The sequence below is a fragment of the Cottoperca gobio genome, unplaced genomic scaffold, assembly GCF_900634415.1.
Source record: "Cottoperca gobio unplaced genomic scaffold, fCotGob3.1 fCotGob3_221arrow_ctg1, whole genome shotgun sequence".
Classification (NCBI taxonomy): Eukaryota; Metazoa; Chordata; class Actinopteri; order Perciformes; family Bovichtidae; genus Cottoperca; species Cottoperca gobio.
In genome coordinates this window covers 1-18,363 of record NW_021166854.1, presented here as the reverse complement: position 1 = coordinate 18,363, position 18,363 = coordinate 1, and the positions used below count along the sequence as shown (strand labels likewise).

At 42.4% G+C, this 18,363-nt stretch overlaps 1 protein-coding gene across 1 annotated transcript; it reads left to right on the top strand.

The window, feature by feature from the left end:
* Window positions 1-5,495: 5,495 nt before the first annotated feature.
* LOC115004921 (synaptogyrin-1-like) lies at window positions 5,496-12,866 on the top strand. The gene is made up of 4 exons (XM_029426665.1): window positions 5,496-5,752; window positions 10,128-10,365; window positions 12,207-12,352; window positions 12,575-12,866. The coding sequence occupies exons 1-4, from the start codon at window positions 5,651-5,653 to the stop codon at window positions 12,662-12,664; spliced, it is 576 nt and encodes a 191-aa protein (XP_029282525.1). The 5' UTR covers window positions 5,496-5,650; the 3' UTR covers window positions 12,665-12,866.
* The last annotated feature ends 5,497 nt before the right edge of the window (window positions 12,867-18,363 follow it).

Genomic DNA, 18,363 nt, shown 5'->3' with positions numbered 1-18,363 from the left:
CACCTTCCTCTTGAGGATGCCCCACATGTGCTCAATTGGGTTTAGGTCTGGAGACATACTTGGCCAGTCCATCACCTTAACCTTCAGCTTCTTCAGCAAGGCCGTTGTCATCTTGGAGGTGTGTTTAGGGTCATTATCATGTTGGAAAACTGCCCTACGGCCCAGTTTCCGAAGAGAGGGGATCATGCTCTGCTGCAGGATGTCACAGTATATATTGGAATTCATGTGTCCCTCAATGAAATGCAGCTCCCCAGTGCCGGCAGCACTCATGCAGCCCCAGACCATGATGCTGCCACCACCATGCTTGACTGTAGGCAAAACACATTTGTCTTGGTACTCCTCACCAGGGTGCCGCCACACACGCCGGACACCATCTGACCCAAACAGGTTTATTTTGGTCTCATCAGACCACAGGACATGGTTCCAGTAACTCATGTTCTTGGATTCATTGTCTTCAGCAAACTGTTTGCGGGCTTTCTTATGCATCGGTTTCAGAAGGGGCTTCTGTCTGGGGCGACGGCCATACAAACCGATTTGATGCAGTGTGCGGCGTATGGTCTGGGCACTGACAGGCTGACATCCCACTTCTGCAACCTCTGCAGCAATGCTGGAAGCACTCGCACGTCTATTTTTGGAAACCAACCTCTGGATATGACGCTGAGCACGTGGACTCAACTTCTTTGGTCGACCCTGGCGAGGCCTGTTCCGAGTGGAACCTGTCCTGGAAAACCGCTGTATGATCTTAGCCACTGTGCTGCAACTCATTTTCATGGTGTTGGCAATCTTCTTATAGCCAAGGCCATCTTTGTGAAGCGCAATAATCCTTTTTTTCAGCCGCTCAGAGAGTTCCTTGCCATGAGGTGCCATGTTGTCCAGCATTCAGAGAGAATTGTGCCCAAAACACCAAATTTAACAGCCCTGCTTATCATTTACACCTGAATCCTTGTAACACTAACGAGTCACATGACACCAGGGCGGGAAAACAACATCATTGGGCACAATTAGGACATGTTCACTATGGGGTGTACTCACTTTTGTTGCCAGCTGTTTAGACATTAACAGCTGTGTACTGAGTAATTTTCAAAGGACAATAAATCTATACTGTTATTCAAGCAGCACACTGACTACTTTAAGTTATATCAAAGTTTCAGTAGGATAATGTTATCCCCTGAAAGGATATAACAGAATATTTGCAAAAATCTAAAGGGTGTACTCACTTTTGAGATATACTGTATATCCTTATCCTCAGGCTGTCACAATAAAAGGCCTCTCTAACATGTGCAGTTTTATCTTGTATTCGGACCAACACTAAATCTATCTATCTCTCAAGTCTCAATTGTTTCTGTCACTTTCCTTCAATTGCCGCCTCCCTTCGTCTCTTTACCTTTCGCTTCGTTTTGCTTCGCATCACTCCGTTTACCCCCCCCTCCCTGGTCAATGCTGCCTGTTGAGGATCTACAGTCTCCAGCGTTATTTTCCGCTTCGTAAAATGACAAAATACAGCCAAGACTTAAAATGCGTAACATTGCATTTCTCATACTTTTGAGCGTGCGAAAGAAACATTTTTACATCAACTTTATATCATCGTATCTCCGTTTTTACTGGGTCGATTTACATGAAACAAAGTCTGGCAGAGAGTTTCAAGCCTGTAGTTTCGACAGTTGATTTTATGCGGCGCCGGTTTGAACAGGTCACGTGATCTGATCATGCCAGCGTGACGGTCGACTCCTAAGGGTTAAGATTGTTTGGAAAGCAACCAGTTGTTAAGGAAGTGTTGATGACATGGGTGAGAAAAGGAAGGAGGTCAGGAGCAATAGACTGGAAAAGGTGAGAGGGGACAGGGTCCAGAGGGCAGGTGGTAGGACGGGCAGAGGTAACGAGGTAACGAGAGAACTTCATTTGAAGAGAGAGGGGAGAAAGAAGTTAGAGTGGGGGGAAGTGATGTGGATGGTGGACAGTTTGTCGGTAAGTTGGAAAATATAGAGCGTATGTCATTGTGGAAGACTCTTATCCACAGTCGGTTAAAAGGACAGACAGAGAGGAGGTATAGGGTCACACACTGCTTTATTCACCACTGGCCTTCCGGCTCACACAGGTAACGTTCCTTAACAGTCACAGCTGACAGGTAGCTCTCCTGTCCGCGGCTCTCCTGCTCTGCGGCTGCGCTGCGGCGTTGCGTGGTGGCTGCAGGAGGGTCTCTGTATCCTCTGGAACCCAGCCTACTGCAAGAGAACAGAACCAGGACATCACCATGCATGTATTATGTGACTGATTACCTAATTCCATTCAGCTGTCTGGCCTCCAGCTGGGACACTCCTGTCTCTCCCCAGTGCCCTAACCACACCCCACTGCCACAGTCATCTATCTTTTTTACAAAGCAGTTGACAAAGTGGGACGGTAGGAGGGAAGAAGGAGGTGGGGGACTGGGAGGATCGAGGAGGGTGGAGAAGATAGAGAAAAGTTTTTTGGGATTGGAGAAAGAGGATTTAATTTTTTGTTGGAAGAAAGTGATTTTTGCTTCTGAAATGGAAGAAGAGAAAGAGGAGAGAAGAGTTTGAAAGGCAAGGAGGTTGTCAGGGTGTTTTGATTTCAGCCATTTTCTTTCAGCTCCCCGTAGGATGGCTCTGTTAGCACGCACAGAGTCATCCAACCATGAAGCTGGAGCGGACTGGTGAACCTGCTGCAAGGTGAGAGGACGGAGGAGGACAGAGTAGAGAGAAGAGTGTCTGTGGCAGAGTTGGCAAGCATGAGTGAGAAGGAGTCAGGAGAAGGAAGGGCCGAGAGGACAGCTGAGGCAAGAGAAGAGGGAGAGAGGGAACGGAGGTTACGGCGGAGAGATTCTGACTGGATGTTGAAGTCACCGAGAAGTACGAGAGGATGCCATTTTCAGGGATGTTGGACAGGAGAATGTCCAATTCCTCTAAAAACTCCCCCAAAGGACCTGGAGGACGGTAGAGAAGAACAATGTTTAATGTAACCGGCTTTGTTACAGTGACGGCATGAAATTCGAAAGATGAGTGAGTGAAGTCTGGCAGTGGGTAAAGAGAGAAACTCCATTTGGGAGAGATCAGCAGACCAGTGCCACCTCCTCGTCCAGTGGTTCTGGGCGAGTGGGAGAAGGAGTCGCTGTGAGGAGAGCAGCAGGGGTGGAAGTGTTATCAGGTGTGATCCAAGTCTCAGTGAGGGCAAGGGAGTCGAGGGATTGATGGGAGGCGTAGCCAGAGATGAACTCTGTCTTGCGAGTGGCTGACCGGCAGTTCACTTCCTGTGACAAGGTGTTGGGTCTGAGAGGAGCGGGTGGGATATACAAAAGCAGAGAGGTTACGGTGGTGTTGCGAACATGTGCAAGGCCTGTAGTATCTACAAGAAGAGACATCAACGGGAATGGAAAATATACACATTTGAATAAGGAGAGGGAAGAGCAAGCAGACCGAAATACTAAACTTCTTTGTCTTTGTCCTCCGAGTCTTCGTCCGATGGGGCTGCCGCTCCAACAAATGCTGTTTCCTTAAATTAAGACTTAATTACCTAGGTGGCTACATCTGTGTTAGCCACACCCACTGTAATCAAATCAAAAAGTGAGGTACGCAAATATTTGTTACATATTTATATTCTTATACTATCATTATCGCCAATAAGTTTGTTTTATTTTATTTAAAAAGGAAAAAATAAGGTCTGTTAAATAAATGTATTGGAGCTTCTGAAGGCTCCCGCTTGGAGTCCCGATGAGGAGAGCGTTGCAGTAGTCCAAACTTGAGGAGACAAAGGCGAGTTGTTCAGCATCTGATAGGGAGAGTGTAGGGCGGAGCTCTGCAATGTTCCTGAGGTGGTAGAAGGAGGTCTTGCAGAGATGTTTAATGTGGGCCTCAAAGTTCAGATGAGAGTCAAATCTTACACCTAGGTTGGTGACTGATGGTGATAGGAGGATGATTTGGCCAGAAAAAGTGATGTGGGTTATGGGGGAAGACTGGACCTGGTGTGGTGTGCCAACTAAAATAGCCTCTGTTATGGAGCTATTTATTTGAAGGAATTTTTCTTTCATCCAAGCTTTTATCTCCTCAAGGCAGGTGTTCAATGATGATGATGATGATGAAGATGTCTACCGTGAGGCTCCATGTGGCATAAGTTCGGTTTTTATATATAGCTGTGTGTCATCAGCCAGCATGGAATGGTATTCCATGCTGGCTGATGCCAAGGGGTAGAGCAGGGGTGGAGAACCTCCGGCCTCCGGACCGTATATGGCCCGCGAGGTAATTCATAAACACACGCAAAAAATCCACAAGAAAAAAATAATAAAATATTCTATTAGATATATATATATTAGAATAAAATGGGCGACTTTTTCCTGGCCAAGGTCAGGGTCCCTGAAGACAACACGAGTGGAACGTGTCATCACGTGGTCACGTCATGTCAAAAAACCTCAATATTAAACGAGACGGTTAGTGACATCAGTGAACGCAGCGTGGCGAGTGTAAAACAGAGAAAGTGTGTCTAGTTTGTGCGGACACGCTTGCGGGATGAAAAATAATCTCGAGCGTCATTACAGCACGAGACATGCCGAACTGCATGAGCTGAAAGGACGAGTGCGTTTGGATAAAGTTAATGCTCTTCGGCGGAGTTTGTCCCAACAAGCAGCTCTCTGCAGAGCGGAACATAAACACATGGAGAGATAGATAGGTAGACCACCACACCAAGAACAGACTGTTCCACCACTGCTGTGCAGTTATCACTGCCATGTCAACCTCTTGATACTTATATTATTTTTGATTCTATTTAATTATTGTGTACTGCTTTTTTACTTCATATGTTATTTTGCTGTGACAAGATAAATGTCCCCGTTGTGGGACTAATAAAGGATTCTTCCAGAAAGATAGGACTGGACCCAGCTCAGGGCGGAGTCACAGAGTCCGATGGTGTAGTGGAGGCGCTCCACTGGAGCTCATTCATTCTTTCATTGAATACATTTGGAGTATACATTTTATAGTATTGTCAGAACAATATAAACAATACATTTTACAAAATATATATAAATTAAAACAAAATATACATAAGTAAAAATAAATAATATATAATTTATACTGTTGACTTTCATCACCTTTTACCAAATTCTGCAGATTTCAGTTAGATGTGTAAACAGGATTTTCTACAGAAAATCCTGGGTGGTGAAATACATTTGTTAAAAAGAAACATTCAGTTATTTATCAAATAATATTGTAAATAAGCATCAGAGGGTTAAATACTAAAGTTAACTTTTGTTCAGAGTGGGGGTCACCCTCAGGCAGTGAAACCCCGCCTCCTCCACTGTGATTGGAAGACTGATTTAACAAGATAAAATAAAAGCATGTGATTGGTGTAGCTGGTTGGAGGCAACCCACAGCCTGTGAGACTCAGCTCAGAGGTTAAAACCCTCGACTCTCAGAGGGGATGAGGAGGATTAGAGCAGATTACCGTTTATACCAGCAGAGAAGAAGAAGAAGAAGAAGAAGAAGAAGAAGAAGAAGAAGAAGTGACCACCAGGACCACACACAGAATAACCAGAACTAACTGGACCAAACTGGACTAACTGGACTACGTGGGAGGTGAAGGTTTAAAGTAGACTGAGCCAGGCTGAACTAGTCCTTACTGGTCTGGGAGACAGGAAGTGGTCTGAATGGATGGTTTCCAGGCGTACGGCGCAGGGAAGGCGGGTGGAGCATTTGACCCGCTGACCTTCTTCAGGCAGCCTCAGACGGTGGTGAGGATCTTCTGCTGGGTGAGTCTCAGATTATCTAAATAATGTTGCATAAAAATATATCTGCCATGTTTTACAAGTAACTTAAGTGGAAGTAGTTTTCATGTTTTGACCAGTGAATGTGTATTTAATGTCTGCATTGGCCGGTGGAATGCAATGTTCCCGACAGTAGAGACTCGATGTTCTCGAATGTTAGGTGGAAAGAAATCTGTGCAATGATGGGAAAATACAGATACTGAGTGCTTAGCACAGCAGGGGACAGGAGTGTGAACTGCTGATGAACTATAGATCAATCAAAGAACATTCCTCAGTTGATTGATCAGCACATCTGTTCCTTACTGTAATCAAGCAATAAACCAAGGATTGACTGATCTGAATCAGTTCTTTGATCTCTGTATATATATATATATATATCGCAGAGGGGTCAGTCGCTCCGGTGAGCAACACGACAGCATTACAACCTGTGTGTGTGAGTTTGATCATCTTTGTATGTATAAACTGAGCTCCTTAATAATAATAATAATAATAATACATTTTATTTATAAGCGCACTTTTCATTTGCGTAAACAAAACTCAAAGTGCTACAGAGTAAAAGCGATGAGCAAAATATACATTTAAAAAATAAAATAAAAACATTTGGTAGACAAGACAACACTTTAAAATGGTTAAAGTCGAGCAAAATGCTCTGTTAAAAAGATGCGTTTTTAGGCCTGTTTTAAAATAATCCAGTCTGTGGCGTCCTCAGATGTTCAGGGAGAGCATTCCACAGTCTGGGAGCAGCGGAGCAGAAGGCGCGATCTCCCATGTTTTTGAGCTTGGTCCTGGGGGGAAGGAGGAGGTTAGCTTTTACAGAACGAAGGTTTCTTGTGGAGGTTTGTGGGGTGAGCAGTTCTCTGAGGTAGGATGGAGCATTTCCCTGAATGCACTGATGGGTGTAAAGGGAGACTTTATAATCAATCCTGAGTGAGACCGGGAGCCAGTGCAGTGATTTGAGGATGGGTGTGATGTGTTCGTACTTTCGGACTCTCATCAGGATCCTAGCAGCGCAGTTCTGGATGTATTGCAGCTTCTGGATGTTTTTGCTAGGAATCCCGATGAGAAGTGCGTTGCAGTAGTCAAGTCTGGAGGAGACAAATGCATGGACGAGCTTTTCAGCATCTGACAGAGAGAGTGTGGGGCGGAGTTTGGCAATATTTTTGAGGTGGTAGAAGGAGTTCTTGCATGTTTGTCTGATGTGCCCTCAAAGGTCAGGTGAGGATCCATTTTAACATTCAGATTGGTGACTGTTGATGAGAGTGGAATGTTCTGACCGGAGAAGGTGATGCAGGTTATGGAGGAGGACTGGACCTGATGTGGGGTGCCAACTAGAAGGGCTTTGGTTTTAGTGCTGTTTAATTGGAGGAAATTGTGCTTCATCCACGCCTCTATCTCCTCCAGGCAGGAGGTTAATGTGGATGATGGCAGAGGTGCAGAGGGGGTTGGGTTAGTTCTGATGTAGAGTTGTGTATCATCAGCATAGCAATGGAACGATATTCCATGCCGGTTGATGACACGACCAAGGGGGACATGTAGATGGTGAAAAGAGTGGGGCCCAGGACAGATCCTTGAGGGACACCACAGGTGACAGAGTGTGTTTGTGATTTTGACACTCCCAAGGTGACATGCTCAGTCCTCCCAGTGAGATATGAGGTGAACCAGTTTAGGGCCAGTGAGAGAGTCCGATTGTGGAGTGAAGACGGTTGAGGAGGATGTCATGATCAATGGTATCAAATGCTGCAGTTAGATCAAGGAGGATGAGGAGAGATGGAGATCCGGCGTCAGCTGTCATCAGCAGATCGTTGGTGACCCTAACCAGGGCAGTTTCTGTACTATGGCCAGGGTGAAAACCAGACTGGAATTTTTCAAAGAGGTTATTGAAGTTGAGATAGTCCTGAATCTGAGTGGCAACTACTTTTTCCAGCACCTTAGATAGAAATGGCAGGTTAGAGATGGGTCTGTAGTTGGGAAGGACATCTGGGTCTAAGGTGGGTTTTTTGAGGAGTGGTTAGATGACAGCAGTTTTTAAAGGGGATGGAACATGACCAGACTGGAGGGAGTGGTTTATCACTGTAGTGATGAGGGGACTTATGGCACAAATGTTAGATTTGACCAGGGCTGTGGAAAGGGGTCCAGGGCATAGGTGGAGGGTTTCATCTTTTTGATGATGGCATCGACCTCTTGCTGCGAGATGTCAGTGAAGCGGCAAAGAGGCTGGGTAGGTCCGGGCTGGGGGTTGACAGTAGGGACTGGCAGAGCAGCGGAGTTGGAGAGGAGAGAGCGGATGGATCACACTGCTCCTCTGTGGTGTCTTGGTGACCCGCTGTCTTCATCTTCCGCAGCTCGCAGGTGTACCAGCGGGCTTTTCAGATTTCTGAAATGGATTTGATACTTGGGTTTGGTGTAGGGAAGCAGGAGTGGCAGATCCATTGTGATCCGACACACCCAGATTGTAAACCGATTACGGATGGGGGCAGAGTTTGTGATGACTAGGCCAAGTGTGTGTCCCCTAGTGTGTGTGGGGACATCAACATGTTAAATGAGGTTGAGGCAGTCCAGAAGGTGTAGGAACTTGGCTGCATAGTGACAGGAGGAGGTGTCAACATGAATATTTATATCTCCAAGTATTATAATATGTCCAGAAGTAGTGCAGAGTGTAATTAGAAGGTCGTGCATCTCTGGGATGAAAGTTGAGTTAGGTTTCGGTGGTCGGTAGATGAGAAGTATTGTCAGGGTGAAGGGTGGTTTACATTTCAATCCAAGGCATTCAAATGAGGATAGTACAGGCAGAGGCAAGGGGGACAGTTTCAGTTCTTTTCTGTGTATTATTGCTAAGCCGCCACCACAACCAGTGCTGCGAGCCTTTTCTAGGTAGCAGTAGCCAGGGGGACAGACTTCATTTAGGGCAAAGTAAACCTCTGACTGTTTCCACGTTTCAGTAAGGCACATAAAGTCTATTCTCTTGTCCATGATGTGGTCTTGTATGAAAGATGATTTGTTGGTTAGGGATTGTGCATTAAAAAGTTCTATTTTGACTCTGGATGAAATGGGTGATTTCTGTAGGGTCCGGAGTAGACTGAAATCCACTCCACATTTTCCGCTCTGCTCAATTTGTAGCGATCTCGCGGTGTTTCCCGTGCTATTAACACCGATAGCGTCAGTCCTCTGATGACGCGGCAGACGTGCGACAGTGGTCCAGATGGAAGGAATAGTCGACACAGGCGGGCCAGGCTGGTGGTAAACAAACTTTCTACGGGAGCCTCTGTGAGTGTAACGAGGCCTGCGTAGGAGTCCAAGTTGTTTGATGGCTGAGATGTACGTTGGAGTTGTGTAGTTGTTGAGACTCAGCAGTTGCGGGATGGAATACTTGGACATCATGCCGGTTGCCACAGGTTTTAGTCTGGGGCTAGCTGTTAGCCATGGACAGAGATGGAGAACTGTTAAGCAAGGCAAGATGGTTATCCGTAGCATGGCAAGAACATTGATTAAACCCTTATTTGATTTTGATCCTGACTTCGTGGTGTTATTAAGAATATTTTTCCAACAGCATATATCGGCATTGGCAAGACGCAAAGCGATGTGTGAAGCAAAGCATGAAGCTAATTGAAGCTACGTGAGGCGAATTGAAGTGAAGCTAAGTGATGATAGGGGAAACACTGATATATATATATATATTTTTTTTTTACGGTGCTCAATCTACTTGCGATCAACCTTTTGGGCACCCCTGGTCTAGTGGTTCGGCTTCCAAACACAACACCAGAAGGTTGTGAGTTCAACACCAGAGCTGCACCATTGAGCCCCTGAGCTGCTCCAGAGACTGTGTGTAGTGAGTTCACTGTGAGTCTGGATAAGAGCGTCTGCTGAATGACCTGTAATGTAATGTGTGTGTGAGTGTGTATCATGAGACTGGTGTTAACATTCCTGCTTTAACTCGAGACTCCTCTAACAGGAGTTCTTTGTTTCTCACTGCTGCGCTCTGATTGGACCCTTTACAGGAAGAAATAATTTGTTTGTAAAATAACTTTATCTTTTATTCTTTTTTTTTCTTTTTATTGTGGGGGACCATTATTTATTAATTTTTCATGACTCTTTGTTTTTAACGTTTGTAATGTGTGCAGTTATGTGTGAATTTCTATCAGCCAATAAAACCAATCAACCAATCAGGGACAGCTTGTTAAATGTAAGTTAGTCCTGTAATAAATCCTCCTTCACGAGTTTGTATTTATATACCTGTACCATCATGTAGTCCCGAAGTACAAAGAGATGTTTGTTGAACTGGTCAGGTCCATACTAGAATCTAGCCTCTTCCACTGAGAACCAATGTGTCGTTCGCATTGAGCTAGCTCCTTTCTGCCTTCAGCTCTTCTCCATCGTGATCCTTGGCTGCATTGCTAACGAGGGCTACGTTAACCGTCCTGAAGACGTGGAGGAGTTCTGCATCTTCAACCGCAACCACAATGCCTGTAACTACGCCGTCGCCACAGGAACGCTGTGCTTCCTTTGTTGCACCGGCTTCCTGGCACTGGACGTGTACTTCCCTCAGATCACCGGCGTGAAGGACAGGAAGAAGGCCGTCATGGCTGACATCGCCGTGTCAGGTGGTAATATAATCTGAGATTAATAAGGTTTATATATAACATGATTAATAACCTTTATATATAACCTGATTAATAACCTTTATATATAACCTGATTAATAACCTTTATATATAACATGATTAATAACCTTTATATATAACATGATTAATAACATTTATATATATATATAACCTGTGTTCTCTGCAGATGAATAACCTTTATATATAACCTGATTAATAACCTTTATATATAACATGATTAATAACCTTTATATATAACATGATTAATAACCTTTATATATAACATGATTAATAACCTTTATATATAACATGATTAATAACCTTTATATATAACCTGATTAATAACCTTTATATATAACCTGATTAATAACCTTTATATATAACATGATTAATAACCTTTATATATAACCTGATTAATAACCTTTATATATAACCTGATTAATAACCTTTATATATAACCTGATTAATAACCTTTATATATAACATGATTAATAACCTTTATTAATAACCTTTATATATAACCTGATTAATAACCTTTATATATAACCTGATTAATAACCTTTATATATAACCTGATTAATAACCTTTATATATAACATGATTAATAACCTTTATATATAACCTGATTAATAACCTTTATATATAACATGATTAATAACCTTTATATATAACCTGATTAATAACCTTTATATATAACCTGATTAATAACCTTTATATATAACCTGATTAATAACCTTTATATATAACCTGATTAATAACCTTTATATATAACATGATTAATAACCTTTATATATAACATGATTAATAATCTTTATATATAACCTGATTAATAACCTTTTTATATAACATGATTAATAACCTTTATATATAACATGATTAATAACCTTTATATATAACCTGATTAACAACCTTTATATATAACATGATTAATAACCTTTATATATAACCTGATTAATAACCTTTATATATAACCTGATTAATAACCTTTTTATATAACATGATTAATAACCTTTATATATAACATGATTAATAATCTTTATATATAACCTGATTAATAACCTTTTTATATAACATGATTAATAACCTTTATATATAACCTGATTAATAACCTTTTTATATAACATGATTAATAACCTTTATATATAACATGATTAATAACCTTTATATATAACCTGATTAACAACCTTTATATATAACCTGATTAATAACCTTTATATATAACCTGATTAATAACCTTTATATATAACATGATTAATAATCTTTATATATAACCTGTGTTCTCTGCAGATTAATAACCTTTATATATAACCTGATTAATAACCTTTATATATAACCTGATTAATAACCTTTATATATAACATGATTAATAACCTTTATATATAACCTGTGTTCTCTGCAGATTAATAACCTTTATATATAACCTGATTAACAACCTTTATATATAACCTGATTAATAACCTTTATATATAACATGATTAATAATCTTTATATATAACCTGATTAATAACCTTTATATATAACCTGATTAATAACCTTTATATATATATATAACCTGTGTTCTTTGCAGATTAATAATCTTTATATATAACCTGATTAATAACCTTTATATATAACCTGATTAATAACCTTTATATATATATATATAACCTGTGTTCTTTGCAAATTAATAACCTTTATATATAACCTGATTAACAACCTTTATATATAACCTGATTAATAACCTTTAGATATAACATGATTAATAACTTTTATATACAACCTGATTAATAACCTTTATACATATATATAACCTGTGTTCTCTGCAGATTAATAACCTTTAGATATGACCTGTGTTCTATGCAGCTCTCTGGTCTCTGGTGTGGTTCGTGGGTTTCTGTTTTCTGGCCAATCAGTGGCAGTTTTCTGAAGAAGAAGACAACCCTCTGAATGAAGGATCTGACGCTGCCAGAGCCACCATTCTCTTCTCCTTCTTCTCCGTCTTCACATGGGTGCGTACTTGAACAGGAAGCATCTGTTGCCCCCTGCTGGCTCAATGCTCAAACTGCACGGCAGATAATAATAATAAAACACTTTACACTTAAGAGAAACCTTTAAAACTGAAAATACTTGTAACAAATATGGTGCTGTTTTCTTCTGCATGTTTTGTATCGTGCTCTGTGTGTGTGTGATGTGTTGTGTTGTGTTATGTGTGTTCGTTGTGTTGTGTGTAGGGAGGTCTCACTCTGCTGTCGTTGGAGCGTCTGAAGACAGTCTCGTTTGAAGAAGAATACAACAAACTGTTCAACGCGCCGCTCGCCTGAAACACACACACTCACACACACACAGACATACACGTACAGACACACAAACACACATCTTCACCTCTCTCCTCTGATTCGCTGCCACAGTGCCTTCCTGTTTTCACGGCGATTTATAAACGTCATGTGATGTTGTGTGTTGTTATTATTAGTGATGTCATAACGTGTAAAACAATTAAAGATAATAAACACATCTGAACCTGAACCTGAACCTGATCCTGATCATGAACCCCTAATATCTGACTGTGTGTCTGCAAGCTGTGTTAATAAAGTTTAATATCTGACTCTGTGTCTGCAGGCTCTGCAGTGTCTGCTCGCCGTCCACAGATATAAACTGGGAGCTGATTCTGTGACGTTCAACCAAGAGTACGTCGACCCCAACCAACAGGAAGCTGTGCAAGAGGCCCCGCCCACTGACGAGTAGAGGGGCGAGGTGTTTATCTGTCATCGTGGTGCATTAAGGGACTCGTCTTTAAGACTTCAGCAACATGGAGGAACATGTGAAAGAGTTTTAAAAGATTTTAAGGCTTGTCCTTCCTGACAGCAACCAATCACAGCCCAGAAGTAAATAGTGTGAATGTAAGTTTTATGTTTGACTCAGAAAGACAAGATTATCCTGTTAGCAACAGAAGCTAACTAGCAAACTAACATTAGCTTGTTTGCAATGAATGTTGAAAAGCCAAGTAGCTAGCATTAGCTTCTTAGCAATGTGAGACTAAATAGAGCTAAGTCACTCATGTTAAGATAGCATATTGGTTAAAGCTAGCATTTTTTATGATTATTATTGTAGCATTCGTTGACGATGGAAATAATTTTTTTTAGAATAAAAAATAAAATCAAAATACAATTTAAACCCTACAGCTAGACTGTTTCCTGTCACTATATATATATATATATATATATATATATATATATATATATATATATATATACATATACACACATATACACAGTATATCTCAAAAGTGAGTACACCCTTTAGATTTTTGCAAATATTCTGTTATATCCTTTCAGGGGATAACATTATCCTACTGAAACTTTGATATAACTTAAAGTAGTCAGTGTGCTGCTTGAATAACAGTATAGATTTATTGTCCTTTGAAAATTACTCAGTACACAGCTGTTAATGTCTAAACAGCTGGCAACAAAAGTGAGTACACCCCATAGTGAACATGTCCTAATTGTGCCCAATGATGTTGTTTTCCCGCCCTGGTGTCATGTGACTCGTTAGTGTTACAAGGATTCAGGTGTAAATGATAAGCAGGGCTGTTAAATTTGGTGTTTTGGGCACAATTCTCTCTGAATGCTGGACAACATGGCACCTCATGGCAAGGAACTCTCTGAGCGGCTGAAAAAAAGGATTATTGCGCTTCACAAAGATGGCCTTGGCTATAAGAAGATTGCCAACACCATGAAAATGAGTTGCAGCACAGTGGCTAAGATCATACAGCGGTTTTCCAGGACAGGTTCCACTCGGAACAGGCCTCGCCAGGGTCGACCAAAGAAGTTGAGTCCACGTGCTCAGCGTCATATCCAGAGGTTGGTTTCCAAAAATAGACGTGCGAGTGCTTCCAGCATTGCTGCAGAGGTTGCAGAAGTGGGATGTCAGCCTGTCAGTGCCCAGACCATACGCCGCACACTGCATCAAATCGGTTTGTATGGCCGTCGCCCCAGACAGAAGCCCCTTCTGAAACCGATGCATAAGAAAGCCCGCAAACAGTTTGCTGAAGACAATGAATCCAAGAACATGAGTTACTGGAACCATGTCCTGTGGTCTGATGAGACCAAAATAAACCTGTTTGGGTCAGATGGTGTCCGGCGTGTGTGGCGGCACCCTGGTGAGGAGTACCAAGACAAATGTGTTTTGCCTACAGTCAAGCATGGTGGTGGCAGCATCATGGTCTGGGGCTGCATGAGTGCTGCTGGCACTGGGGAGCTGCATTTCATTGAGGGACACATGAATTCCAATATATACTGTGACATCCTGCAGCAGAGCATGATCCCCTCTCTTCGGAAACTGGGCCGTAGGGCAGTTTTCCAACATGATAATAACCCTAAACACACCTCCAAGATGACAACGGCCTTGCTGAAGAAGCTGAAGGTTAAGGTGATGGACTGGCCAAGTATGTCTCCAGACCTAAACCCAATTGAGCAAATGTGGGGCATCCTCAAGAGGAAGGTGGAGGAGTGCAAGGTGTCCAACATCCGTGCGCTCCGTGATGTCGTCGTGGAGGAGTGGAAGAAGATTCCAGAAGCAACCTGTGCAGCTCTGGTGAATTCCATGCCCAGGAGGGTTAAAGCAGTGCTAGATAACAATGGTGGTCACACAAAATATTGACACTTTGGGCACAATTTAGACATGTTCACTATGGGGTGTGCTCACTTTTGTTGCCAGCTGTTTAGACATTAACAGCTGTGTACTGAGTAATTTTCAAAGGACAATAAATCTATACTGTTATTCAAGCAGCACACTGACTACTTTAAGTTATACCAAAGTTTCAGTAGGATAATGTTATCCCCTGAAAGGATATAACAGAATATTTGCAAAAATCTAAAGGGTGTACTCACTTTTGAGATATACTGTATATGATGCAATAATCCTGCTGTCTAATCAGCATCTTGATGTGCCACACTTGTGAGGTGGATGGATTATCTCAGCAAAGGAGAAGAACACAGATTTAAACACATTTGTGAACAATATTTGAGAGAAATAGGCCTTTTGTGTACATAGAGAAAGTATTAGATCTTTGATTTAAACTCATGAAAAATGGGAGCAAAAACAAAAGAACTTGAGGGAATGAGGGAAAACGCCTCTGGATACACCTGGTGTTTGTTCATAACATTTGAATTTAGGTTCATGCTACCTCAATCAAACTTTTGCATTATCATAGTGACATCCCGTGTATATATTTCCAGCTTTCAAAATGTTTTGTTGTGCATGTTTGTGTCACCCACATTAAAAATAATATCTTTTCAAAATCTGTTTTTACGTTTTTTTGTGTGGTTTTGGGTCCAATATGTTCATATAGTATGTAAAAAAAAACTATCAGACTATTATATAGGTGAGGTTGTGCTGAAAAGTATGATACCAAACATCGACTTGCTAAACATTTCTTAATGGGGTTTAGTAAGGCAGAATCAAAAGTATACGGAAACGACCAAATTAACCCCGGACTTCAGAGTGTTAAGAGAGAGTTCACTATTGCCTCCTTAAAGAAACCCTCACTCAACTCCTCTGAAGTGAACAACTATAGATAGACCTGTCTCTTTTCTTTCATTTCTTTCCAAAGCACTTGAGCGTGCAGTCTTTAATCAACTCTCAACCTTCTCGATCCGCACCAATCTGGTTTCAAGGCAGGCCACTCACTCCTCGCTGTCACTGCGGGACTTCATACTGCTAGAGCAGCCCCCCTCTCCTCTGTTCATTCTTCTGGACCTTTCTGTTGCATTTGATACAGTGAACCACCAGATCCTCCAAGAACTCAGGCTCTGCTCTCTCCCTGCTGAATCCTACCTAAAAGACCTACAGGGTAACTTGGAGAGGGGCTCTGTCGGACCCTTGCCAACTCACCACCGGGGTACCTCAGGGCTCCGTCCTGGGTGCCCTCCTCTTTTGCACCTTGGCGAATCAAGAACAAAAAAAACAGTGTTCTTTGTATGTTGCACTTATATTGGTTTGGCTTATTTGTAGCTAATGGTTGAATTCATATTCTATTGTTTCTGCATGTTGCACTTTTATTTGGTTTATTTTAAACTATTGTTCTGCACTTAAAGGATTGTTCCTATTTGAAGCTAATGTACCTGCATGGCTGTTTACACTTATTGTCACTTTGGACAACTTTACTCTGCCCATGCCCGGACAATAAGTCTGAATGATGTCCACCGGAACACAAAGTCTGAGTAATGTCCGCCGGAGCCCGTGTTACAGAGCCGCTCGTTGTCTGGGGAGTTCACGGCGAGCGAGCAGGTGCGTTAATGACGTTTCTATCACAGCCGGTGTGAAGAAAACAAACATCGAGGGTGAAGAAGAAAATGTTGAACTGAGAGACGCAGAAATTCTCAGACAAACTTAAGGAGCGGTGAGAGAAGAGCTATGTGAGTTAATACGAGGTAATGCGAGGTAATGCGGGTCCATGCGAGTTAGTGTAAGTTAATGCAAGTTAATATAAAATGTGAGTGAATGCGGGTTAATGTGAGTTATTGTGAGTTAATGTGATTAATGCGAAATGTGAGTTAATGCGAGTTAATGCGAGTCAATGCGAGTTATTGCGAGTCAATGCGAGTTAATGCGACTCCATGAAAGACAATGCCAGTTAATGCGAGTTAATGTGAGTTAATGCGAATAATACAAAATGTGAGTTAATGCAAGTTAATGTGAGTCCATGCGAGTCAATGCGAGTCAATGCCAATTAATGCGAGTGAATGTGAAATGCGAGTCAATGCAAGTTAATGTGAGTTAATACGAGTTAATGTGAGTTAATGCAAGTTAATGCAATTGCATGCGAGTCAATGCACACCACCTGCGGCTGTTTGTCTGTCAACACATGCCGCTGCTTTAGCTGCGCCCACCAGTCACCAGGGCGACGCCAGCGAATATAGCAACAGGTCATTCAGGAAAACAGCAAGACATGCCCCCAGAACAAGGCCCGCCCAGAACACCTGCAGGGAAACCAAACCATCAGTACTGAGTCTGAGGGTTACACTGTGTGTGTGTGTACTGACCCCAGTGGTTGTTGAAGTTGAGCGTGGCGGCAGCCGGGCCGAGAGATCGAGCCGGGTTCATCCTACATCCTGTCATACCTACCTGAGAAAGACAGGTGAGTTGTAATCGTTTTCAAACTTTAGACTAAACAACGCCAACTTCTGTGTGGCGAAAGCAGAGAAGTATGAAGCTACAGAAGCTTGGACAACAGCGACATGGGGCCCTGAATTCCATTCATTTGTTGTCTATCAGACCACAAAAAGAACAAGAGTTAGCTAGTAAACTCGCCGGTGTCAGATCTCCCGTCAGTCCCAGCAGCAGGGCGGCTGAGGCCGCACCCCCTAACAGCTGGCCAATCACATACAGCGCTGCCTGCCAAAAGCTGAGCCGGAGGGTTGGGGCCATCGCCACGGTTACCGCTGGGTTCAGGTGAACTCACCCTCCCACACAAACTGCTGCCATGGCGACAGACAGACCGAACACCAACGCCACCTGCAGTGGACATACTGGTGAGACGGGGGCGAGGCCAGACGACACGGGGACCAGATTGCTCTGGTCGCCTGCAGACCTCAGATCTGGTCCCGATTTCCCAGTAGCAGCTAGCAGTATCAAGACAGCTGATAGGCTGGCAGACATGAAGAGGGCGGTGCCTAAGAACTCCAGCAGGAAGTGATGTAAGCTGGTCCAGAAGTCTCTCAGGATCATATGGATTCAAAGAGGGACTTTTAAAATCAAAACAAGTTTCATAACAGATTGTGAGAAACTAAAATGTTAAACATTACGTGCAGCATGAGTTCATCTGTAGCGGCAAAATGTACCTGTCAATCACAGGGTGTCCAAAGCAAGGAGGATTACAAGTAAGGTGCAGGTGAGGAGCAGGCGAGTCCTCCTGACTGTCTTTTATAAAGCTGAACAGAGAGGCTGCTGGGATGTGTAGGTGATGTTCAGGTGGGAGGAACAAACTGATTCCGTCACCTCCAGTTAAAACAAGAAACTGTGT